This window comes from Chenopodium quinoa, unplaced genomic scaffold (assembly GCF_001683475.1).
Source record: "Chenopodium quinoa cultivar QQ74 unplaced genomic scaffold, ASM168347v1, whole genome shotgun sequence".
NCBI lineage: Eukaryota > Viridiplantae > Streptophyta > Magnoliopsida > Caryophyllales > Amaranthaceae > Chenopodium > Chenopodium quinoa.
In genome coordinates, this window is record NW_018742951.1 from 3,505,782 (window position 1) to 3,531,641 (window position 25,860).

A 25,860-nucleotide genomic window follows, 5' to 3' on the forward strand; every position below is an offset into this window, starting at 1 on the left:
AGAAGGAAAATGAACATATTGCACAAAAAAATAATTGTGAATAATTCTAAGGTAATACTTTCAAAGTCTGTTATGTTTCATGAATTCTCTATATGTTCTAATAAAAGTTGTTTGCTCATTTGAAAAATGGACATTGAGTTGTTTGTTCATTTGAAAAATGAGCATTAAATTGTTTGCTCATTTGAAAAATGAGAATTAAATTGTTCAAATGAGAAAGCAAATAATTAAATGAGCATTGAATTGTTTGCTCATCTTAAAAATGAGCATTGAATTATTTGCTCATTTGACGAACTGTTTTGTTCATTAAATAGGTGAATATTGGTCCCGTTACAACTTTTTGAAAGGAATGGTGTCCTTCCAACAAGTGTATTATTCCGATAGAAGGTTCAGAATTATTGGATAGCTAATTCTTCAGTAAGGTCAAGTGATCAGAATGCCTAGGTGGAGGCCGCTTCCGATCAGTAATATTAATGTACAATTAATGTTACAGCTCAATCTTGACTAAACCCTTCAGGTCGAACCCAATCGAATAACCGATCGGAGACGACGAATCAATCCGAAGGATTTGATGAGTCGTCAAAGTTTTACGAAAAAAGACGTCGGATATCGAGCTTAGAGCATCGAGACCGAGCGTCGCAAGTCGAGTCGAATTTAGAATTCGGCGAGACACGAAATCAATCAAGTTACAAGTTCTAGTTAGGCCGTAGCCTTGCATTGGCCTAGCTATGCGAGGGCTAGGCTATCTCGAGCTAGCAAGATCCATCGCAATGCTAGCCGCAAGCCTAACATTTTAGGCGTGCTAGGACAATGCGTGCTAGCAAGCAATCGCACGTCGCAAGGAATAGCCTAGCACTGCTCGCAAGCATCGCAGCCTTGCGTGCTTGCTAGCGTGCTAGGCGCCTGGCCACCATCGCATAGCAACATGCTAGGCGTGCTACGCTAGCGTGATGCTAGGCGCTGGCACCCTCGCTAGCACAACATCGCATAGCACCATGCGCCAGCCAGCAACGAGCTAGGAAGTGCGTGTGTGTGCGTGTGCCTAGCATAACAGTGGTGCTAGGCGCCAGCTGGCAACCTTGGCAGCCAAGGTAGGGTGCCAGCCAGCCACATGGAGGGGAGTGCCGGTTTGCTAGTGGGGACCAAGGGTTGTGGGCTTTGCCTTGGGGAGCAAGGCTATTGTCCCCCCCCCCCCTTGAAATGTCCTCACCTAATCTCTCATCCTGCTTGTGCCACTTGTAATTTATTGATTGAATTGCAATTTTAATTTTGTTTTAATTAAAATAAAATGGGAAAACTGCAAATCTCGCACATTGATTGAGAGTGGGAATTCAAGGTTCTGGGATTTGGGAAGAACACTTGAGTGGAACTAAAAAGGCATCTCCTTAGAAAAGTGAGAAAACCTTAAGTTCGTAAAACTCTAGTTTTTATTGGTTGGGTCCCGACTAACCTTTGGGACTTGGATCGTACGGGTTCGGTTCGTGGGTACGAGCCGTTGGAGACCTTCGCATTTGGAAGATGTAATTTTTTCAATTTTACACAAGTTATTGTTGGGAAATTTTTCATTGGATGAAAGGGTTTATTTTTCCAACTCCCTATTTTGTCAAAACTCATTATTAATTTGCATTTTGGTTAAATAAATTATGGGTGTAGACCTTCAATTTTAAAGCATCAAGAAAGACCTAAATTGTTTCAAAGGTAATTTTGGATGATTTAGGCTTGTGCACCATTAAAATTGAATTTAATTAAGTTGGACTTGGTTTATTTTCGTTTTTCCCTAAATTGATTCTAAAATAAATTTAGAGTTAATTTTATGTCACACGTACTACGGGATTAAAATCCCGAGAAAAGGCATGCAAATCGAGGCAACAACACCCAAGCGCCACCAAGGCTAGCCGGGCTGCCCACGCAGCCCACATGTGGCTACCTTAGGTGCACACAAGGGTGTTGTGCCTTGAGGTGTTGTTGTTGTGTGGTGAGGCGTGTTGCACGCTGATGCTGGATGCATGGCCAAGGCTGATGGAGGATGCTTGGGCAGCAAGGCAGCAAGCCCGAGCCAGCCAGCCACTCGCTGCCAGCGCCAGCGAGCATGCTAGCATGCGTAGCGTGCTGTTGGTGCTAGCTAGCGTGGCATGCTAAGCTGGGCGAGCATGCTAGCACCTAGCATAATCAGGTGCAACACCAAGGGCTGCATAGCAGCCATGGTGCGCAGCCCACGAGTTTTAGGGGTGGGCCATTTTTTTCTTAATCTTGGGTTATCGCTTTTGCAAAATTTTGCCGTTTTAATTTATTTAATTATTTTAACGAGGCTAGGCCTCGGTTTTTCCGGCTCTTGCAAGATTTTTAATTTTGACAAAATTTGGGTTAACCGACTTAATTAATTGGATTAATTAAGTTGGATGCGAAATTTAGTGGGAGCTTCGTTAATTGCATGAAATAATTGCGTCTTAATCACATAAAATGTTAAACAACTTTGACTAGTTTTAATTAGGCGTGTTAATTGGATTAACCACATAAGTAAGTTACTAGTTCGCGCGCGTTATGCATTATTACTTGTTTTCCGTTGTAAAATGCATGGGCCATTCACATATAGTGAATGGATGAATGGAAGATATCACTAATAGAAAAAATGAATTAGGCAACGCACCTTTGGCACCGGTTCTTGAAAATCGGTGGCAAAGGAAATGGGCGGGAGAAGCTTGATGACTTTTGGCACCGGTTACTTTTAAACCGGTGCCAACTACCAAAAAAAAAAAGCAGAAAAGGGATTTGGCACCGGTTCAAAACAAAACCGGTGGCCAACTGCTTAAAAAAACACCAGGTTATAGCTTATATCTCTCTCATCCGCTTCTCTATTTCATTCTTTCCCTCTCTTGTTCTGCTCTCCTTCTCTCTCATCTCTGGTTCTGCCCTGCTCTCGTTCTCTCTTATCTCTCGTTGCGCTCTCATCTCTCATTCTCTCTCATCTTTCGTTCTACACTCATCTCTCCTTTCTCTTTCGTTCCCCATCTCGTTCTGCTCTCATCTCTCGTGTGAGGTCTTCGATTTTCGTTCCAATCTTGTTCGAGTTAAAGCAAGTGGTGAACGGTTAGAGAGACAGTTAGACCGGTGACACCGTCACCTGCAACGCTTCCGACCAAGACACCGTCACCTTTAACGGCTTCCGGTACCGACGCTTTAAAGGTTTTTTTCCCTGTTAAAGCTTACAAAACCCTAATATAAATCTCCTTTTTGCTCAATTTTTTTCCCAATTACAAGTAAGTTTCTTCTCTTTTTCACTTAATTCATCTTTATATTCTTTTATGCTGTATTTTTTTGTTGATTTTGTTATAGATTTAGTTGAAATTTGTGGTATTACGTTGTGTTTTTTATTTATCCACGCACCCCTTCCCCGGTTTCATTGTGGAGTTCTTTAGTTGTGCTCCATCAATCAAGGTTTTCCAGTTTCTTCTTTTTCAGTTGCATTCAATCTTAGGGTTTTGTTTGTTTTTAAACTTGAGGTGGTTTTTAGGGTTTTGTTTGGCGGTGGTGGTGACAGATTTTGCAGCAGAGGAAGGAAGACTAACTCAGTTTCAATTTGCACAATTTGTTGAAGACTAAAATCGTTGGCTTCATCTTCTTTTGTTGATTTTTCCTAAGTTAGTGTTACATTGTAAAAAGTGGGTTGGGTTTTCTTTCCTTTCTATTGCTTCTTTTACAGTGTTAGTTTTTGCTCTTTTAGGTTCTCGTTGTTCTCTTTATTCTTGAGTTTGTGTGTTTGTTTAGTGTTATTGATGTTAATTTGACCAGTTTTGCTGTTGAGATCAATGAGCAATGACCAAGTACTTTCCTCAAAATCTTTTTGTTGGGTTGTGAATTAATATTGCTGGTTATGTTAGTACTTTTGTAGCTGGTAACGTTGATGATGATTACTACTGTTTCTTTTCTTTTGTTGGTATTGAAGTGATTTTTATGTTAATTGTTTTGATGGAGGTTGCCTTTTGTTGATGATATGGTTGCCAACAACTATATATTGTTGTTGGCCAGGGGATAGATATTGAATGTGAAGGATGTTGCTTGTTTCTGAATTAGTTGTTGTTGTTAGCCTATTTGTGTTAGTTCTCAATGACCAAGTGTATAGAGAGAACTACTGCTACTTGCTTATAAGTCAGTTCTATACACTATTTTACCAAGAGGCATGATCAGTTAGTGTTTTGTAGAAAATGTAAGTTGAGTCTTTTTACAAGATAATCAGAAACTGTTTGTGAGTTAGTGGTGAGATCTGTTCCTCTGCTGATGTGCATGATATGTAAACACTGCTTATCTGACTTTGTATTTTTGATTTAACAAGGAAAATAAAAATAGATGAAAGCTTGAAATTTTGATTGATAATGGCAAAAGAGGTTACAAATGATAGGTTAATAGCTTTAGGCTATTATTACTCTCTTTGATAACTTAAGGTTATCGCTCTCTTAGTTACCCGAGGTTACCATTCTTTCTCATTCCACAAACAATAATACAAGGCTCATACCTTTCTACTGCTATGCTAATTCCCTTTCATATTCAAGCAAAACTTCAAAATAACTTAATATTAAAAAAAAAAAAAATTATTTTTTTGGAGCATTTTTGGTTTTGGTTTTGAAACAATATATGTGGGATATATTGGAATTTGTAATGGAACCAATGCTCTAGTTTTTAGAGTGGGATCATGTTGCACACTAGGTGTTTGTCCTTTTGCATCCTAGAGTTGATTTTGTTGGTCTTCATGTTTGTTTGTTATTTTTTTTTTTTTCAGACAAGGTTTTTGGAGTACGTAATTATGTGAGTTGGTGTTTCTAGGATGGATGGATGAATAAACTTGTAAAGAAATAAAGCTAGGCCTTGCAATTAGTCAGAAGTTCTTGTGTCTAAGCTTGCTTGCTCGGCTCTTTTTCTTGTCATATCTAAATTATTGTTGTCAGAATGTAACTTTTGACATGCCACTGCAAAAATTAGAAACCATAATCAACCTAAATACAAGTCAAAATGTCAAATAGTTCAAGATAGTGTCTTGAATCTTGATGAATATTAAGGTAAATACTTAAAAGTGGTCCAAGATTCAGGTTTTTACTATGTTCAAGTTGATTGTATTATTTGAAGTGTATGTTTCTTAATGCCGCTTATAGCATGGTTTAAGTAGGTAGGTGGTCAATTTTATTTAGCATTGAAGGGGAGTTAAAGTAGTATTCAATTTCGAAAATTCGAACTACAAAAACCAGGGTGCTTTTCGAAGGGGAGAGCTCCTTTCCTCTCGAAAGAAAGGGTATTGAGTGATTGCCTTGATCAATTCAACACGAACTTATTATTGGTGTGGTGTGAGATAGAGTAAAAAAATAGGAGATAGAAATTGATGGAAGATCTTATTGGGTGACTCCATCTATTCTTGGATACCTGTAATTCGAGGTTGATGTACATGGACGATGGAACCATGTATAATATTATTGCGTTAAAAATGGCAAGTATTATAAAACACTATGTACTTGTAATTTTAAAGTGACCGATGGTATCCTGAAGTGATAAGTATTATATGTTGATGTTATTAGAAAGGCAAGATATTATGGAGCACTTGAATGCTTTTTTGTTAAAAGTGACAAGTATTTCCTAAAGTGGTTGGGTTGAGGTGCTTGTTCTATCACTCTATCACTAATTCATCTGTAGTTGTTATCCCTTCAATCACTGATTCATGACTAACTTGTGAAAGTAGGTCTTTCTGTATATAAAGCTAAGGACTCGATGATAAGAGGGGGTATGTATATACTGTGTGAACGTAAGGGGGGTAAATGGTATTCAACACCAATTAATTCACAGCCTTGAGTTAGCTGGGAAATGATTATTTGTCCCTTATCATTATTAGTCGACCGCTTTGCCCTTGTGCTAGCAGCCTTTTTTTTTCTTTTTTTTTCTAATTTGTTTTTGGAAATTTTAACATCTTCACAAGGTTCAATATTAGTCTGTAGATTTACACATAAATGACTTCTGCGAGCCTTCTCATTACACACTAGTGTCAAATAGGCTTATAGGCAAGCATAGCTCATTCTTTATAGTTATTAGTTTATTACTTCATATCACAAGAGTAACAAGACATTTGCTTTGTGAGATGTCTTCTATTATTATGTATACCGTGTCAAATGAATCTATTTGCTATTCCACCAATTTATTATCCTAATTTCTCACATTGCTAAGTATGAGAAGTTGCAACAGCAAGAAGAGGAACTTCTCTGTGGATTGTGAGTCCAGTACATTGTCTCATATTCAAAGTCTCAGTGTTTTCGGCAATGCCCAGTTGAACTTACTTAAGAGACTTGCTAGAATTAGCTCAATGTTGGCAATGGCAAATAAGATCCCTAGACAGCCTCTCCTGCTGGAACCAAATGGAATTAGTTCATAGTCTTGCCCTTTGTAATCTATTGAAGAATTCAAGAACCTTTCTAGATGGAACTCCTCAGGATCTTCCCATGTTGTTGGATCGCAATGAATTGGCCAAGCATTGGTTATGACTCTTGTCCCAGCAGCAATGTCATAGCCATTAATTTTGACATCTTGAGTTGATTCACGAGGCACCAACAACGGAATTGGGGGATGTAGTCGAAATGTCTCCTTGATCACTGCCTTCAAGTACTGCATTTTTTCAGCAAGCAGAGCAGCCACCAGCATAAGACAGCCTGAACAGAAGCAAAACCAATCACCCAGCCAGCTTGAACAGAGCAGAAACACAGCCACAGAAGCAGAACAGCCACAACCATCAGAGCTGAAACACAGCCACATCCATCAGAGCAGAAACACAGCCACATCCAACAGAGCAGCCACCAGCACAAGACCAAGACAGCTAGTTAAATGAAATGCAAGAAAGGTACTCAGAGATAAGTCTGGATTATTTATTTTTTTAGACGAAAATTGTAATATTACAGCCTTTTTTAATGAAAATATGTAACTTTATATATATGTTAATGTTTCTATATCAATTTAAGTGAAAAAATGCAAAAAAAAAAAATATATATATATATATTTTTAGGGTATTTTTGGCACCGGTTTGGACCAGAACCAGTGCCAAATTTTTTTTTTATATTTATTTTTTAGACTTTTGGCACCGATTCAAAGCAAGAACCGGTGCCTAAAGTGGGGTTTTTCGCACCGGTTCTTGCTTTGAACCGGTGCCAATAGTATTGAAAATAAAAAAAATTTCGCGCCATGGTAGTTGGCATCGGTTAACCGGTGCCAAATCATGTAGTTAGCACCGGTTAACCGGTGCTAAATGCTTTAGTTGGCACTGGTTTTGAACCGGTGCCAAATTTTCATGGATTTGGAATCCCTCAAATACCCAACGGTTCAAAACCGGTGCCAAAGGGGGGATTTAAACCGGTGCCTTTTTACCTTTTTCATCTAGTGTAATTGTTTCACAGGTTTCGTGAAAATGGCAACTAGTGGGGCCCGATTAGGATAGTAAATACGGACTGCGATTCGTTACGTATTTTTGTAAATCTAAATACGGTCTGCGTACCGTTGCGTATTTTTGTACCTTAATATTTAGATTAATCCTAGTCGTAGTAGCTAGTATTTTCATTTTGGCGAAGATGTCTCAAGACGGCGTTTCTATGAAGACAAGCCAAGATGAAGACTCTTGAAGATTTCAAGGGGTCATGCTAGTTTCCAAATGCATCTTATTTCATGTTTTCTATATATATAATTGTTCTTATGTATGTGAATGATATGTTAGGTGCATGTTTAGGATTTCAAATGTTGCGATGATTAATTGAGTTCACTTAAATCATCCAACATAGAAACCCTAGGTCCCTAAAATATTGAGCTAAAATATGCCATTCCTAGAACAACACTTACCGAACTAATGCGCGTATGTGATGGGCTACGCCAAAGCGAGGCATCACTACTTCCCTAGGAACGTAAGGTATACTAGGTATACAAGTTTTCTTAGTTAAGCTCAACGATATCGGTAAGGAGTCCTTACATATCGTGGCAATGGAGATAAAATGTCAAGAAAGCATTAGATGCGACGTTTTATCGAACCAAGAGTAGCTTGGAGCTATTAGCAATTAGATTGCGTACCCTAAAATATTAAGTGTTAAGACAAGCCAAAGCATGCTTAATCACTTTTTGATTTTTAGGATCTTGGGATCATTTTATTCTCGCCTAAAAGGGACTAATGTTAATGCGTGGATAAAATGCTCAATAAGATTAAAATTTTGCATGAATGCTTTAAATTTCAAACTTATTGGTTTATGAATGGTTTATCATTTCAAATTCTTTCAATTGTAGAAACATGTCTGCAAGTAACTCAAACAAGCAGTTTTCATTACGCTCAATTCTCGACAAGGAGAAGTTGAGTGGGCCAAATTTTCTTCATTATCAAAGGAATTTGCGTATTGTTCTCATGCAAGAGCAAAAAAAATACGTCCTTGATGAGGAAATGCCCGACACTCCCAATGAGGAGGTCATCCAGGTTGCCTTTAACCGATGGCAAAGTGCCAATCGGGATGTCAAATGCATCATGTTGCCCACTATGTCTCCGGACCTTCAAAAGACTTTCTTTGAAAAGGAGACGGCTTTTGAGATCATTTCTGAGCTTCAGAATATGTTTCAAGAGTAGGCCCGAACTGAAAGGTTTGAAACCCACAGGCAGATCCTTGTGAGCAAGCTCAAGAAAGGAGAGCCAGTAAGCCTGCATGTTTTTAAAATGATTGGATTGTTTGAGAACATGAAAGGCTCGATGCTGGGTATTCAACCGAGATGGCAATTGATATCATTCTCCACTCGCTGCACAAAGGCTATGATCAGTTCAAGATGAACTATAATATGCACAGCATGGAGAAAACTCTCCCGAGCTTCATGGTATGTTGAAGCAGGCCGAGAAAACCCTCAAAGATGAGGGAAAGCATGACATGCTCATGGTGAGAAAAGGCAAGCCATTTAAGCGCTCGGGCAAGAATAGAAGCTTTAAAGGGAAAAAGAAGAAGAATTTTTCGCCTAAGTTAAGTGCTCCTAAGAGTGGCAAGGACAAGAAGGTAGCCTCTTCTAAATCCGATTCCAAATGTTTCTATTGCAAGAAGAAGGGACTTTGGAAGTGAGATTGCCTCAAATTCAAGGAAGATAGGAAGATCAGCACCGTTGCTTCTTCATCAGGTATTTTTGTTATAGACTTAAACTTCGCTAGCAAAACACCATGGGTATTAGATATTGGATGTGGCTCACACCTTTGTTCCAATGCTCAGGGACTAAGGATAAATAGGAGGCTAGAGAAGGGAGAGGTCGAGCTTCGGGTCGGCAATGGAGCAAGGATGTCTGCCATATCCGTTGGAACTCTCAGTTTGTCTTTGCCCTCTGGGCTTGTTTTAGAACTTGACAATTGCTATCATGTTCCTAGAGTTACCAAAAACATTATTTCAATTTCGGCGTTGGACGCCAAAGGTTTTGAATTTCGAATTAAGAAAAATAGTTGTTCATTTTATTTCGACAATGTTTTATATGGTAAGACATATTCAGAAAATGGTCTTTATGTGCTTTCTCTAGACAAAAAAGTTTATAACATTAATGATATTGCCAAAAGGGCTAAGACCATTGAGTCGAATCAAACCTACTTGTGGCATTGTCGTCTTGGCCACATTAACGTGAAACGCATCAAGAAACTTCTTTAAGAAGGTGTTCTTGACTCATTTGACTTGGATTCGTTTGAAAATTGCGAAGGATGTCTATTAGGCAAGATGATAAAGCAGCCATTCTCCAAGTTGGGAGAAAGGGCAAGTGACTTATTGGGTCTAATACATACGGATGTATGTGGACCAATGAGTACACCCGCAAGGCAAGGTTATCGATATTTCATTACCTTCACCGACGACTATTGTAGATATGGTTATGTCTATCTTATGTCGAATAAATCTGAATCTTTTGAGAAATTCAAAGAATTTCAGAGTGAAGTTGAAAATTAACTAAGCAAGAAAATAAAAGCACTTCGATCGGATCGAGGTGGTGAGTATTTGAGCCATGAATTCGACGATCACTTGAAAGAAAATGGTATTCTTTCAGAGTTGACACCTCCTGGAACTCCACAATGGAATGAAGTATCCGAACGGAGGAATCGAACCTTGTTAGACATGGTTCGATCAATGATGGGTCTTAGTGAACTTCCTATCTCTTTCTGGGGACACGCACTTCTAACTGCGGCACTAACACTGAACCATGCTCCGTCAAAAGCTGTCGAAAAGACTCCATATGAATTATGGACGAAGAAACCTCCGAGGTTGTCTTTTCTTAAGATTTAGGGTTGCGAAGCATATGTCAAGAGATTAATTTCTGACAAACTTCACCCAAAATCAGACAAGTGTTTCTTTGTGGGCTACCTAAAAGAAACCAAGGGGTATTACTTCTACAATAAATCCGAGAACAAAGTGTTTGTTGCTCGTGATGGTGTCTTTTTGGAGAAGGAACACCTTTCCAAAATGACAAGTGGGAGGAAAATCAAACTCGATGAAGTTCGAGAGAACGAGCAACAAAGTCAACTTGACAAAACTGACAATCAAAGTTCTTTTGAAGCGGCTGCTGACATTGGTCAGAGTCAAACCGACAATGCAAATGCTCAACCTATTACCCTGCGTAGGTCACAACGGCCAAGATCTCAACCAGACAGATACCTCGGTATTGTCTTAACCGAAGATCAAGACATCCTAGTGATGGATGGAGATGTGCCAGCGACATAAAAACAAGCTACGACGAGCTTCGACTCTGCTAAATGGCAAGAGGCCATGAAATCCGAGATGGACTACATGTCTGAAAATCAAGTCTGAGACTTGGTTAATTTGCTTGAAGGTTATACACCTATCGGTTGCAAATGGATTTTCAAATTGAAAACAGACAAAGATGGAAATGTATCTATATACAAAGCTAGACTGGTGGCAAAAGGTTGCAGGAAAATTCACGGAGTTGATTATGATGAAACCTTTTCACCAGTCGCAATGCTTAAGTCCATCCGGATCATCTTAGCGATTGCTGCATATTACGATTACGAAATATGGCAAATGGTTGTCAAAACCGCCTTCCTTAATGGGATTTTGTAAGAAACTGTGTATATGACAAAGCCGGAGGGTTTTGTTGATCCAAGCAATGCTGGGAAGGTGTGCAAGCTTAAGAAGTCCATTTATGAACTAAAGCAGGCAAGTAGAAGTTGGAATCTGCGATTCGATGAAGCCATTAGTAAGTTTGGTTTTATCTAGAATCCAGATGAGTCTTGTGTCTACAAGAAGGTTAGTGGGAGTGACATCGCATTCCTAGTCTTATATGTCGATGACATATTACTCATTGGAAACAACACTAAACTGTTAGAGTCCGTAAAGGGCTGGCTGGGAAAGTGTTTTTCAATGAAGGACTTGGGAGAGGCACAGGACATATTGGGCATCAAGATCTATAGAGATAGATCTAAGAGGATGATTGGATTAAGCCAAAGTACTTATATAGATAAGGTATTTGCACGATTCAACATGGAAGGGGCCAAGAGAGGGCACCTACCCATGTCCCATGGCATAACTCTCAGCAAGAAACAATGTCCACAAACACCTGATGAGCGAGAGAGAATAAGTCAGATTCCATATGCTTCGCTTATTGGATCAATCATGTATGCCATGATATGTACTAGGCCGGATGTATCGTATGCCTTGAGTGCTACGAGCCGATACAATCAGACCTAGGAGAGGCGCATTGGACTGCGGCCAAGAATATCATAAAGTACCTGAAAAGGAATAAGGATAAATTCCTGGTCTATGGTGGCAGTAATAAGTTAGGAGTTGAAGGTTATACTGACGCGAGCTTCCAGACTGACAGAGACGACTCCAAGTCGTAGTTGGGGTACATATTCTGCCTTAATGAAGCCGAATACTTGGCAGCTTCGGAAGCAGCTAAGGAGGCAGTTTGGATTCATAAGTTCATTGGTGAACTTGGTGTTGTACCCTCAATCAAGGGTCCAATAGACCTCTATTGTGATAACAATGGAGCTATTGCTCAGGCCAGGGAGCCAAGGGAACCTCAGAAGGTCAAACATGTCAAGCGGCGATTTCACATGATAAGGTAATGGAAATCCGAAGGTGAAATCAGAATTTATAAGATTGGAACGGACGACAATGTAGCCGATCCTTTGACTAAACCTTTATCTCAAGTGAAGCACAACAAGCACGTTAAGGCAATGGGAATCAAGCATATTGGAGATTGGCTTTGATTTCCCTGTATAGATGTTTTAATTATACTCGATGTCTTAATGTAAAACACTATGTTGAACCATTCAATTTTTAGAGCAATTAAATTTATGATTACTCCATATCTATTTAATTGTGGTTTAGAATTAAATAATGAGTCCATTCGATTTTTGAGAATATTCAAAACAGGGTATCAAGACCATGTCTTGGATAAAGAAACACCTGTTAAGTGAACATTGAATATTTTAATCGAAAATTATCCCTAATCGAGGTCATTTAAATGATGGACGATTAATGACCACTTGAGGTTAGTGTTTAGTATGATTTATGGCACCGTTTCTTGTGCTACAAGTACATGATAGTCATAAATCATTTGCACAGGTACTAGTTTGGAACTACACCGGATAGACCTATGAGAATACTTTAAGAGATATCAAATCGTCATAAGTATATTTCTCATTATTGCTATCGGAACCTTTTTCCTCGACCATGAGTATTGCAAGTTCTCTTGTTTGAGTACTAGTCGTTTTGATGTTGTCAAACGTCTTCCGTAAATGGGGATTATAACGGAAGCACTCAGGCGACTAGGTCCTCTTAGTAAGGCAAGTTACAGTACAAGACTGAGAATGTCCCCCTTTTAACAATAGGGAATATGTCTTTGTCGTTTACTAGGCCTCTCGATGAGCGAGACTGTAAAAATGCATGGTCGTGCTCAGATGGATTTTGGAAATCATCTGTTTATTGACAGTCGAACTAGGGAATCGAGAAACACTTCTGGACGTAATAAGGATGATGAAGAGTCTTACCTTATAGTTCATGAAGAGACATTAAGTGACATAGGAAAAGGGCTTTACACAATTTGCACACTTGTCCGGAAGGACAAGTGGGAGATTGAAAGGAATGGTGTCCTTCCAACAAGTGTATTATTCCGACAGAGGGTTAAGAATTATTGGATAGCTAATTCTTCACTAAGGTCAAGTGATCGGAATACCTAAGTGGATGCCGCTTCCAATCAGTAATATTAATGTACAATTAATATTACAGCTTAATCTTGACTGAACCCTTCGGGTCAAACCCAATCGAACAACCGATCTGAGACGACGAGTCAATTCGAAAGATTTGATGAGTCGTCAGAGTTTTACGAACAAAGACGTCGGATATCGATCTTAGAGCGTCAAGACCGAGCGTCGTAAGTCGAGTCGAATTTAGAATTCGACGAGACGCGAAATCAATCAAGTTACAAGTTTGAGTTAGGTCGTAGCCTCGCATTGGCCTAGCCATGCGAGGGCTAGGCTATCTCGAGCTAGCAAGATTCATCGTAATGCTAGCCACAAGCCTAGCATGCTAGGCGTGCTAGGACAATGCGTGCTGGCAAGCCATCGCACGTCGCAGGGAATAGCCTAGCACTACTCGTAAGCATCGTAGCCTTGCGTGCTTGCTAGTGTGCTAGGCGCTTAGCCATCGCAGCCACGCACCATCGAATAGAAGCATGCTAGGCGTGCTACGCTATGCGTGATGCTAGGAGCTAGCACCCTCGCTAGCACAGCATCGCACAACACCATGCGCCAGCCAGTAGTGAGCTGGGCTGTGCGTGTGTGTGCGTGTGCCTAGCACAACATTGCACAACACCATGTGCTAGCCAGCAGCGTGCTGGGCTGTGCGTGTGTGTCCGTGTGCCTAGCATTGCAGCGCCCAGCACAACACACCAAGCGGCAGCGATGCATTGCGTGCTGGCTGGCCTTGTGCTGGCTGGCTGCACATGCATGTGGGCTGTGTGCGTGTGTGCTGGCTAACTACCTAGCCTTGGTGCTAGGCGCTAGCTGACAACCTTGGCAGCCAAGGCAGGCTGGCAGCTAGCCACATGGAGGGGAGTGTCGGTTTGCTAGTGGGGACCAAGGGTTGTGGGCTTTGCCTTGGGGAGAAAGGCTATGGTCCCCCCCTCTTTGAAATGGTCCTCACCTAATCTTTCATCCTGCTTGTGCCACTTGTAACTTGTTGATTGAATTGCAATTTTAATTTTGTTTTAATTAAAAAAAATGGGAAAATTGCATATCTCCCACATTGATTGAGAGTGGGAATTCAAGGTTCATTTCCCTAAAAATACCAAGGTTTTTGGATTTGGGAAGAACACTTGAGTGGAACTAAAAAGGCATCTCCTTAGAAAAGTGAGAAAATCTTAAGTTTGTAAAACTCTAGTTTTTATTGGTTGGGTATGGACTAACCTTCGGGACTTGGATTGTTCGGGTCGGGTTCGTGGGTACGAGCTGTCGGAGACCTTCGCATTTGCGGGGTTCAAGTAAGAGCTCGAGATTTGAGCGAAGCACGCGCCAAGGGTAAGACTATCTTTTCTTCTCTCTCTTAATTGTTGTTTAATTAGTGATTGCATGCTTAGTCGCTTTAATTCGTGTGCGGATCTTAGGTGGGTTTCCCTTCTACGTAGAGTCGGACTCTACGAAACCCAACACTTTTCGAATGATGAAGGAAATTGTTGGAGGATATGATAACATTGGTGCATCTAAACAAGATTTCAAAAATTTTCATAAAGATTTAAAGCATACATTCAAGGAAGCGATGCTTAAATGTTCGTGGATAATTTTACCAACAAAAAGCTAATGTGGAGCGCTTTTTTCTTTGATTTTGAGATGGATGAAGATTATTGCTTTTGTAGAGCATTGTGGGCAGACCCCCTTTGTAAAAAGTGTTATGCTCTATTTGGTAATATTGTATCCTTTGATACCACATACCAAACCAATAGGTAATTCATAATCATCACAATTCATTTCTATGTTATAAATATGGCTTAACTTAATGACTTTGTTTTAAATGAACTTAGTATAATTGTTTGCTTACTTCAATGTGATAATTAAGTGAATATCCCCATAAGTCTAATAGTCTTTGATAAGAGTATGTATATGGGCATTGAATTGCATGTTCATTTGACAAATGAGCATTGAATTATTTGTTCATTTAAATCCGTCTAAAAAAACCTTGAAATTTCGTCGGAAATGCCCTTTTCTGACGGAATTCCGTCGGAACGCATCGTCGAAATACACTTTGTAGGAATTTCGCGATATTCCGTCGGAACGCATCGTCGGAATACACATTGTAGGAATTTCACGATATTCCGTCGGATTATGTTTTGTCGGCGCTTTTGTTGACTTTAAGTGAAAATCCGTCGCAAGGTTACGACGGAAATTTTCATCGGAGTAAGATATGTTCCAACGGAAATTTTCGTCGGTGGGGGAGACATTCCGAAGAAATTTTTCGTCGGAAAAGGTAAATTCCGACGGAAAATTCCGTCGGAAAAGTAAATAAAAAAAAAAAAAAAAAAAACGGCACCACAGTCCCCACCCAGACCCAGACACCCACCCACCCCACCACGTCCCAACCCAGACCCAGACACCCACCCCACCCATACCCCACCCCACCCAGACCTAGAAACCCCACCCCACCCAGACACCTACCCCACCCAGACCATACACCCCACCCCACCAAACCCAACCCAGAACCACCAAATAACCCACCAAACCTCCCCCACGCCACCCACACCACCACAACCCCACCCCATAACCACCGACACCACCAGAAAAGCCTACCCCACCACCACCGACACCACCATTATTAACCCTTAAAACCGGAAAAAAACCACAAAAAATTCAAAAAACCAAAATTAAACAAGGAAAATTAATAGAAATGTATTAATATATAATTGTCTAATAAATTTTATAAATTAACATTACAATTACATATACAATTAACTAGATCTAAACATTTATTAAAAAAAAAAAAAAAACACTAGATCTAAATACAAACCTAAATTACAAGATCTACAACTGATGTTTAGGTTGTTGTTGATGAAACCGAGTCAAGCATCGTTTCGACGCCGAACCTCAGTCGTTCCCGGAAAATTCGTCGGAAAACTGGAGCCGTGAGTGAGGGAAGCTGTTTATGGGTTGTCGTTGCTGCTGGGGCTCACACCACCAGCAGAGGCGGACACCTCACACCACCACAGCACCAGTGAGAAGCCGCGAAACGCCGCATCAAAAGAAGGAATGAGAAACCGAGAAAGGGAAGGATCGAATGAGCAGTTTGAGAAGAGAGAGAAAACGAATCTAGGATTGTAATGAAGAAGAGGAGAGAAGGAGGAGATCAAAAAGATAGAGAAGGAGAATGAGAGGAGAACCAGAAGAGAGGAGAGAGAAAGAAGAGGTTCGGAAAGAGAAATGAATAGGAATGGTCGGAATATTTTCGAGGGATTTTCCGTCGCAAACCTATCTTTTCCGATGGACTGTTCTGACAAACCCAAATTCCGTCGGAAAATTCGAATTTTCCGATGGAAATTAAGTCCGTTGGAACGATTCCGTCGGAAAACGGCCTATTTCTAGTAGTGATTTGACAAATGAGCAGAGAATTGTTTGCTTATTTCACAAATGAGCATTGAGTTATCTACTCATTTGACAAATGAGCAATCAATTATTTGCTCATTTGTGAAATGAGCATTGAATTATTTGAATTTAATCTGTATGTGTAAACAGGTACAACATGGTGTTTACTCCATTTACAGGGGTTGACCATCATAAAAGCTTCATTACTTTTGCTGCTGGTTTCATAGCAAAGGAAGATATTGTGTCATTTGAGTGGTTATTCAGATCATTTCTCAAGGCAATGGGTGGGAATGAACTAATTATATTATTACGGATCAGGATCCAGCAATGAAAATTGATGTTACAAGTGTGTTTAAGAAGACTGAACATCGGTTCTGTATGTGGCACATAATGAAAAAGTTACTAGACAAGGTGGAGAAATCAATCATGCAAGAAGAAACTGGTTTCCTAAAAAAATTATGTGCTTGTGTTAGGCATCTTGAAATTGAACTCGTTGAGTTTGAAGAAAGGTGGAACAAGGTGATGGTTGAATACCACTTGGAACAACATGAGTGGTTAGGTTATAAGTACAAGATAATGAACAAGTGGATTCTGGCGTATATTAGAGATGTGTTCCTTAGAGGAATAATGCGTACAACATCAAGATCCGAAAGTGAAAACAACTTTCTCTGCTCCTTTATCAATCCTCATGTGTCACATGTTGAGTTTTACTTGAGATTTGAAGCTGCAATTGATGCTCAGAGACACACTCAAGGCCAGAATGATAATGATTCAAAGCACAAATATCCTGAGTGCAAAATACCACATGCCTCACATTTATATACTAACTCTGTCTTTTATGAATTTCAATATGAGGTTGAAAGTGCTTGTTTTTATTGCGGTGTTGATGAATTGAAGAAAAAAGATGGATTGAAGTTGCAAAAGTAAGTGAAGGAAATCGGACTAGAACATTTGATGTTGTGTTTAATCCAACTAACTATGACACCACATGTTCTTGCAAGCTATTTTATAGATAAGGAATTCCATGTAGACATATGATTTGGGTTTGGAAAGAAAAAAGGTTTAAAACCATTCCTGAGCAGTATATGCTAAACAGATGGACTACTATGGCACTGAAGAAACCATTTTTTTACTTGAGAAGAAACCTGTTGGAGCAATGTGCTAATATAATTGACAAGAAAAAATTGTTAAATGATTTATGGTCAGTGATACACACTTGTGTAAGTTTGGCAGAAGGCAAAGATGAAAATATTCAAGACCTTGTGATAAATCTTCAAGGAATAAGAAAGGATTTGGAGGCTAAGAGGATTAAAAGAAATAATGAAACAACAGTTGGAAGTGTAAACAACAAAGAACAAGAAATTGAGCTATTGATTGGAGCTAGTGTGCCAACTGAAATAATTGTCAAATCTCCAAAAATTTCAAAGAATAAATGGACTGGAGTTCATGTATCAAATGAAGAGACTTAAAAAAAGAAAGGGGCTGAGATTGATATGTCAAATGTTGAAACAAGAGGTAGAAGTGCAAAAAGGCTAAAGGGAGAAAAAGAAAAGGGTGTAGAACAAAACCAGAAAAAGAAGAGATTATGTAGAAGTTGTGGTGAATTGAGTCATCATGATATTAGAAATTGTCCAAAAACGTGAAATGATACTTTTATATACATATAAGATTTAATATTTTTAGCACATCCGCTCATTATTTATCGAACATATAGAAATTTTGTGTTTTTAATTTTGTTGATTTTATATTTCTTAACAAAATCAATTATGTGTCAAATGAGATTTCAATTATTTGTGAAATGATCAATCAATTATTTGCTGACTTGACAAATGAGCAAATATTTCTTTACTCATTAGTCAAATGAGCAAATAGTTCGATGCTCATTTGTAAAATGAGCAAATAGTTCAAATAAACGCTAGGTATAAATGACAAAGTATTTCAAGTACACACAAAAGGTCCAATTTAAGTATAACTACCACAAAATTCACCATAATCAAAAGTCAACACAAAAGATCCAATTTCAATTCAAATATAACCACCATTTTTACATTATTCAAAGACTAACAAAAATCTAATTTTGATTCAAACTAATTATCTAATTTCGATCCAAATCAACACTACTAAACAACTTACAAGTTGATAAAATCATTCTTTCTCTACTTCCCTATACCTAGAAATCCATAAAAACACCACCAAGTATCTAAATCAACACTACACCAAGTAAATACCGAGGTTTCACTAACAAGTAGCTTTTTCTTCTTCAGTATTTTCTTCTTCAACTTTTTCTTCTTCATCCTTAACAGAAGCTTTCTTCTGCTTTTTCTTCTTCTGAGGAATTTCTTTAACGGACTGAATTGTGTTTATTTCACTTGAAATTATTGACAGGGTGTACTACGAAGTTTTTCTATGATTATCACCTGTAAGAAATAGAAAATAAAAAATAGAACAACAAGAAAATTTATAAAAATATCAATGCAAGAAGGAGGATGAAGCAGGAAGCAGAAGAATAGAATAAGTACTAAGAAACCCATGTATTGGCCATAGCCAGAATTCAATAAAAGAGGAAAATGTCATCATTTAAGTAAAGAATAATTTGCTCATTTGAAAAACGAGCAAAGAACAATTTGCTCATTTGACAAATGAATAAAGAATAATTTGCTCATTTGAAGAATGAGCAAATTATTGGCTACTCATTTGAAAAATGAGAAAGATTTATTTCCATAAGCAAATAAGACCAAAACATCTTATTATTAATGATACTATAATATGAAAGACTTACATTATTCTTCTTCAGACCTGAAGGCCACTTTGACAAACCCATGTATGTTTCCATAACCCTCATCAATGCAACTCCACAGTGCAAATGATTTTCCAAGGAGAATCAATCGCAGCATACTCCATGCGCTTGATATCACTTGACAACACAGAGCTCTGTACATTTCCTCCATATTGCATAAAATTGCAAAATGCACTTCTCTGAAAATAAACACATCAAATGAGCAAACATAATAGATATTTCTAAAATCTAATCATTTTACCAAAATAAGAGAACATAATGTTAATAGACATTAACTTTTAAGTCATACCAAATGTTTTAAAAGCTGTTTGTGATATCCGGAATCTTCACTATAATCAATAACTTCGATATTACCATACTGTGTGGTAGTGTTGAAACATACCAAATAATAATGATCTCTTTCGTAAACTGGGAAGAAGAAAAGTTGAATGTCCTTCTTTGGAACAACAGTTTGGTTGTATAACTTCTCAGCAACCTCACGAAACATAGCATTCCCATGACTAATAGAATCAATCTCATAATGAACAAGACAATCCTACATGTTTAAGAAAAAAAATAAAATAAAATACAACAGGAAAACTGTAGAATAATTTAATGAAACAGAATAAATGAAAGAATATGAACTTACAGTAGCAGTAAGCTTAAAAAAGAAACGAGCAGGAGAATTTGAGTCTCTAAATTGCTCATTATAATTCAGAATACTACACCAAGCATTAATGATTTTTGAATCAATATTATTTTGAGTATAAAGCTTTTCAAGTTGAAATCTCATGATTTCAACATCATCCTCTCCATTAACTTTGGATAAAAATACTTTTTCACTACATAAAGGAATTAAGGAAGTTAGTATTACTAAAACAAATGGGAGTTAGTGTACAAGATAGCAAATTCTATAATTAAAAAAATACTTACAAACGATTTTTATCATCATCAAACAGAGCTTCCAAGATACTTTTCTGAACTTTTGATAATGTAGAGAAAATGTTGATAATCCGTGACTTAAAAGGTGATCTAAGCAGCATTGATGGTTGAACTTTATGCTTCTTTAGAACAGGAACATCAGCACCACTTGCAGCAGAAGACCAACATCTCCACTCAGAGGAACATCAGCATCAGCAGCAACTGAAGGTCGTACAGTGGTTGGGGAGTTCTCCGGATCATCACTATTTTGAGAATCAAATCCTAAACTGAAAGTAGGAGTTCCAAATCCTTTTTTAACTGAAGATCTCAATCTAGATCGAATACTTGAATCTCCTTCAACTTTTTCAGTTTCAACTACAATAGCAGGACCTTCATTTTCAGAAAGACTATTTGCTATCTGAACACTTTCAGCAGCAATCTTTGTAACATCAATGACTTATGTTACGGTTGGACAATCATCCCTAGCAAAGACTGAGGATTCAACATTCTTCTCATTAGCTGAAGTCCTGAAAAATCTATCCCAAGCTTCAATGATAGCCGGATCTTGCCAATACTCATCGTCTTGGCTAAAAGAAAGGCTATGATTTTCGGCATAGGTTGGGAACTCAATCTTTTCTCGTCACAAATACCCATGGCATCTTCCTTCAGCTTCCGTATTTTCTCATTGTGAGGAAAATATTTGACAGCTTGTTCATGCTTTTCATTAAGTCCATGTATGCCAACACTAGTTTAGTCGAAGCTGCTGCAAGATCCATAAGGCATTTCTAGAAGAAAAAAAAACATAAATAACATAAATATAAATCAAAAGACTAATTAAGAAATAAGAAAAGTGAATATCAAATAATCAAAGTCATATAAAATGTGCAAATTAAATTTAATTACACAAATCAATAGTAAAGTTTATGCTCATTTAACAAATGAGCAAAAAAATTAATTGCTCATTTGACAAATAAGCAAAGTGGATATGAAATAAGCAAAGTCATATAAAAATGAGCAAATTGAACTTTATTTGATAAATGAGCACTAAAGTTTTTGCTCATTTGACAAATGAGCAAAAAATTAATTGCTCATTTGACAAATGAGCAAATATTTTTTTGCTGATTTGGGAGGTCCATTGATGCGCCATATAGAGCGCCACATTACATCATTATCCACCTGCTGCTGCTACTCCAAACCCACCAATTTTGTCAACCAGTAACAAGACTTCACAGAATAAACTTCACAAAACATTGAGTCAGAACGGATGTACATGGAAAAACAAACTACATTAATATTAGATCTACATTGAAATATTAAAAATCATATAAATACCTTCTTTGGATCTACTACAAAATCTTCTTTAGTTTGTGGAGCAGTTGGAACGGATGTTTCCTAAATGCAAAATATTAAAAAAAAAAAAAAAGTCAGAATAAGTTGGGACCATTTGTGGTCATACAAATACCTCAACAAATTATAGCTTAAGCTTATAAAATGAGATTTGACAAATTGATACTTATTCTACAAGCAAAGGCAAGATTTGTTCCAATTTATTTAGAAGCAATATAAATGAAAAGAGTAAATATCAAATGATCAAAGTGAATATGAAATGAGCAAAAGTCATATAAAAATGAGCAAATTGAACTTTATTTGACAAATGAGAAAAATTATTTTTGCTCATTTAGGAGATCCATTGATGTACCATATAGAGCACCACATTGCATGATTTTCCTAAAGGAAAGATTTGTTCCAATTCTATTCAACAAGCAATGCCAAAGGCATAGAAAAGCTAAGTATTGGTTGAAAGTGAAATACCAGTTTTGGTTGTTTGTTGCCAGAAGGACCAACAACCTTCAGATTTTTAACAACAAGTCCAAGCCTCCCATTAAAAATTTCCAATTTCTCACGACTAGACAACATATTGGTTGTCCAACCTTTGAGAACTGGAGTTTCTCGTTTGCCTCTAACTTGCTCAATGACAAACTGATAAACATATACAAGCTACAACCAAGTAAGATAGGAAAAATTAGTGCATAAAAACTTAACAAATAAATAACAATTAATACATAAAAAGTTTTAAAAAAAAAACCCTTAGAAAATACCAACCCCACCCCCTACTGCCACCTACCCACACATTTCAATTCAGTACCTGATGACAATTTTGATTTCGGAAACTGATTTCAAAATCTGATTTTAGATTCTATTACAGGTTGTGAGTGCGTGTATGTATGTATGTATGTGTATGTCTAATGTGTGTGTGTGTGTGTGTGTTTGTGTGTGTTTTCTTGTTAAAAAGTGTAATGATACTTTGACCATTTGGAAAATGAGCATTCAATTTTTTGCTCATTTAGCAAATGAGAAAATAGTTAGTTGCTCATTGGTCAAATGAGCAATTATTTAGTTGCTAATTTAACAAATGAGAAAAAACTTAGTTGCTCATTTGTCAATTGAGCAAATAGTTAGTTTCTCATTTGTCAAATGAGCAAATGGGTAGATGCTCATTTGTCAAATGAGCAAACATTTCTTTAATCATTCATTAAATCAACAAGCATTTCTTTGCTCATTTGTGAAATGATCAATCAATTATTTGCTCACTTGACAAATGAGCAAATATTTCCTTACTTATTTGTCAAATGAGAAAATAGTTCATTTCTCATTTGTAAATGAGCAAACAGTTCAAATAAACGCTAGGAATACCATAAGAAATAATAAAGATCCTGGAAAGTATCGAGTAGGAAGCTTATCCCATTTCATTTTCGCCTTCACAAGAGAATCAAGGATAAACTTCGACCAATTTAAATCCTTGATTTTATCAACATTAGTCAAATATTTGATAATGTTATGATTAACATTATTGTTTTGTCCTCCTAACATAAAATAACAAAATTAAATTAAAATGATCAAAGAAGAACTAAAATGAGCAAAATGAAAGTAAAATGAACAAAGTGAAATTAAAATGATCAAAATGAAAGTAAAATGAGCAATATGAAAATGAAAAGACTACCTGACATTAATGTGGAAACACAAAGAACTACAAAATTGCATTTGAACATTGGCCGAGTTGATTTATGGTCCTTCAAATACATCGAAAGCTCCCCAATGTTGACAGATAATGAGTTCTTTTTGAGTAGTTTTTTCCATTGGGTAATGACTTTATTATCCTTGGAAAAAACATTTGCATCCATTTCCATGCCTCCAACTGGTAACCTTAAGACCTCATGTACATGTTGTTCAGTAATTTTAAAAGGCTCGGAATCAGGAATATTCAAGGAACAACTCTGAGCATCAAAGTACTTGACTAACCAACACCCCAACTGCAAAGGCAGTTGGGACACTTTCAAAAACTCCAAGGACCCAAATCTTATAGCTCTAATAGCAATCAACTGATCTTCAGAAAGCTTCTTAACAACAATAACGACAGATGAAGGCGACATCCTATTGCGCAACGTCCCATAAACCACAGACTTCGATCCTTGCACTTCATTAACAACATCCCCTAAATTCAATCCTCCATCTTCACCATCAGGATCCTCGAACTTCATATTCTATTTTTCTTTCACTCCTTTTTCAACCTTTTTTCCTTTACCCTTAGTAGCGACTAATTTGAATCTCTTCTGCTTGTTTTCTGGCTTTATAGATGCACTAATCTTCTTAGACTCTACAGCCACTACAGCTCCTGATGAACCAACATCGGCAGCACACTCCTTTTCAGTAGAGTTCCTGCTCATACAAAATCATAAAAAAAAAGCAAAATATCACATAGATTTTTTTTTTTGGAGGTGTAGTGAAGAGGATACTTTAGGGGAGGGTCTGGAGTACGTATGTTATGATAGAGAAGCATAGGATGATAAATTATCTAATGAACAATTGTCAAAGGACAATCAATATTTTGCTCATTTAGCAAATGAGCAATCAATATTTTGCTCATTTAGCAAATCAGCAAATAGTTAGTTGCTCATTTGTTAAATGAGCAGATATTTAGTTGCTAATTTAACAAATGAGGAAAAACTTAGATGCTCATTTGTCAAATGAGCAAACATTAGTTTAAGTTTGCTCATTTGACATAATTAGTTACTCATTTGTAAAATAAGCAAACATTTCTTTGATCAATTGGGAAATGAGCAATCAGTTTTTTGCTCATTTGCTAAATGAGCAAATAACAACTATTATACTAACCAAGAAAACATAAAATGAGCAAATAAGAAAACACGTACATTTTCCTTTCCAAAGGTACATCCGTAGAATCTTTAGCATTGGTAGAATCAGTAGCAACCGAAGAATCCATAGCACTGAAGAGTTCTACAATTATTAAAAAAAAAAACCCGAAAAAATGTAAGCTAACTAAAACAAAGGAAAAATCAAATTAAGAAGCAAATTTGTAAGAAAACCCTAAACCAAGATCTTCTAAATGAGGAGACGTGTTTAGATCCTACATGGCTGCATAACTAGCCCAAATATCACAAGGTACATATGAATGATATGCTTATTTCTCCTTTTAAGATGGATTTGAGTCATTATCAATTTCAATGATGACAGTCAGCTTTTAACCAAACAACATCCCTTAGCCTAACAAAAGCATCAAGACACAAGCACAAAAAAGTCTAAAATAGCAAGAATTGATTTAAAATTCAACATATTAATAATCACAATTGCATTCCAATTTACAAACACTTGCAACTGTAATCTTCTGTCACGGCTACTAACTAATTCTAATTCTTGCCAGTCAAGCTAAAGTCCGTCACACAACCTCAGCCACAAGATTGACAGCATACTAGGTAGTCATAAACGAACCACCAAGGATTAACATAACAAGCAAAACACTTATTTATGAGGTGCCTCTAATAATGCAACTAGTGACAAAACCCTGAAAAGCATATTATGAATATGCTATGAATCTTTTGTATTCTTATCTATGCAGATCTTTAGCACACTACAGTGTGAAAAAAGGTAGGGTTTCGTAGTGACCCTTACTACGCGGAAAGAAACCCCTCAAGACCCGCCCCGATAACTAAAGCAATTAAAGCATGCAAAACATCATTAATACGTAATTAAAAGAATAAGGGATAAAGAATTATACCCTAGACGCGTGCTTCGCTTGCTAATAGAGCTCTTACTTCGACCTTGAAAATGCAAGGCCTCCGACGGTTCGTACCCTCAGACCCGACCCGATCGTCCTAAGCCCCGAAGGTTAGTCAGGACTCGGACAAAATATAAGCTTTGGAGTTTTACGAACTTAAGGTATTCTCAACAATGGAGATGCCTATATAGTTCCACTAGTAGAATAAACTAATTTAGAAGCGGTTCAAACCCCTAATTGGAAGCGGTTTTGAACCGCTCCGGTTTGGGGGGCTTGCCATTGTCATTGAGAATTAGAAGCGGTTTGGCGCCAAACCGCTTCCAAATCCCATTTTCTTAAAAAAAATAAACCTACAATTGGAAGCGGTTTTGGCGCCAAACCGCTTCCAATTGTATGTTTTTTTTTAAAAAAAAAAAAATTAATTACTAATTATATTATATATTAGACATTAGTGACCTTTCACAATAATTTCAATATTAGTATTAAAATAATTTTATT

The 25,860-nt window shown here is 37.5% G+C and overlaps 1 protein-coding gene across 1 annotated transcript; it reads left to right on the forward strand.

Annotated features, from left to right (window-relative positions):
• Positions 1-16,918: 16,918 nt before the first annotated feature.
• Positions 16,919-18,060, forward strand: LOC110728624 (protein FAR1-RELATED SEQUENCE 5-like). The gene is made up of 2 exons (XM_021908269.1): positions 16,919-17,514; positions 17,622-18,060. The coding sequence occupies exons 1-2, from the start codon at positions 16,919-16,921 to the stop codon at positions 18,058-18,060; spliced, it is 1,035 nt and encodes a 344-aa protein (XP_021763961.1).
• The last annotated feature ends 7,800 nt before the right edge of the window (positions 18,061-25,860 follow it).

Excerpts from the sequence above, each read along its gene's own strand:
- LOC110728624 (XM_021908269.1), top strand. The coding sequence starts at position 16,919 with ATGAAAATTGATGTTACAAGTGTGTTTAAGAAGACTGAACATCGGTTC. Across the intron at positions 17,515-17,621 it reads GATGGATTGAAGTTGCAAAA|ACATATGATTTGGGTTTGGA; the intron begins GTAAGTGAAGGA and ends AATTCCATGTAG.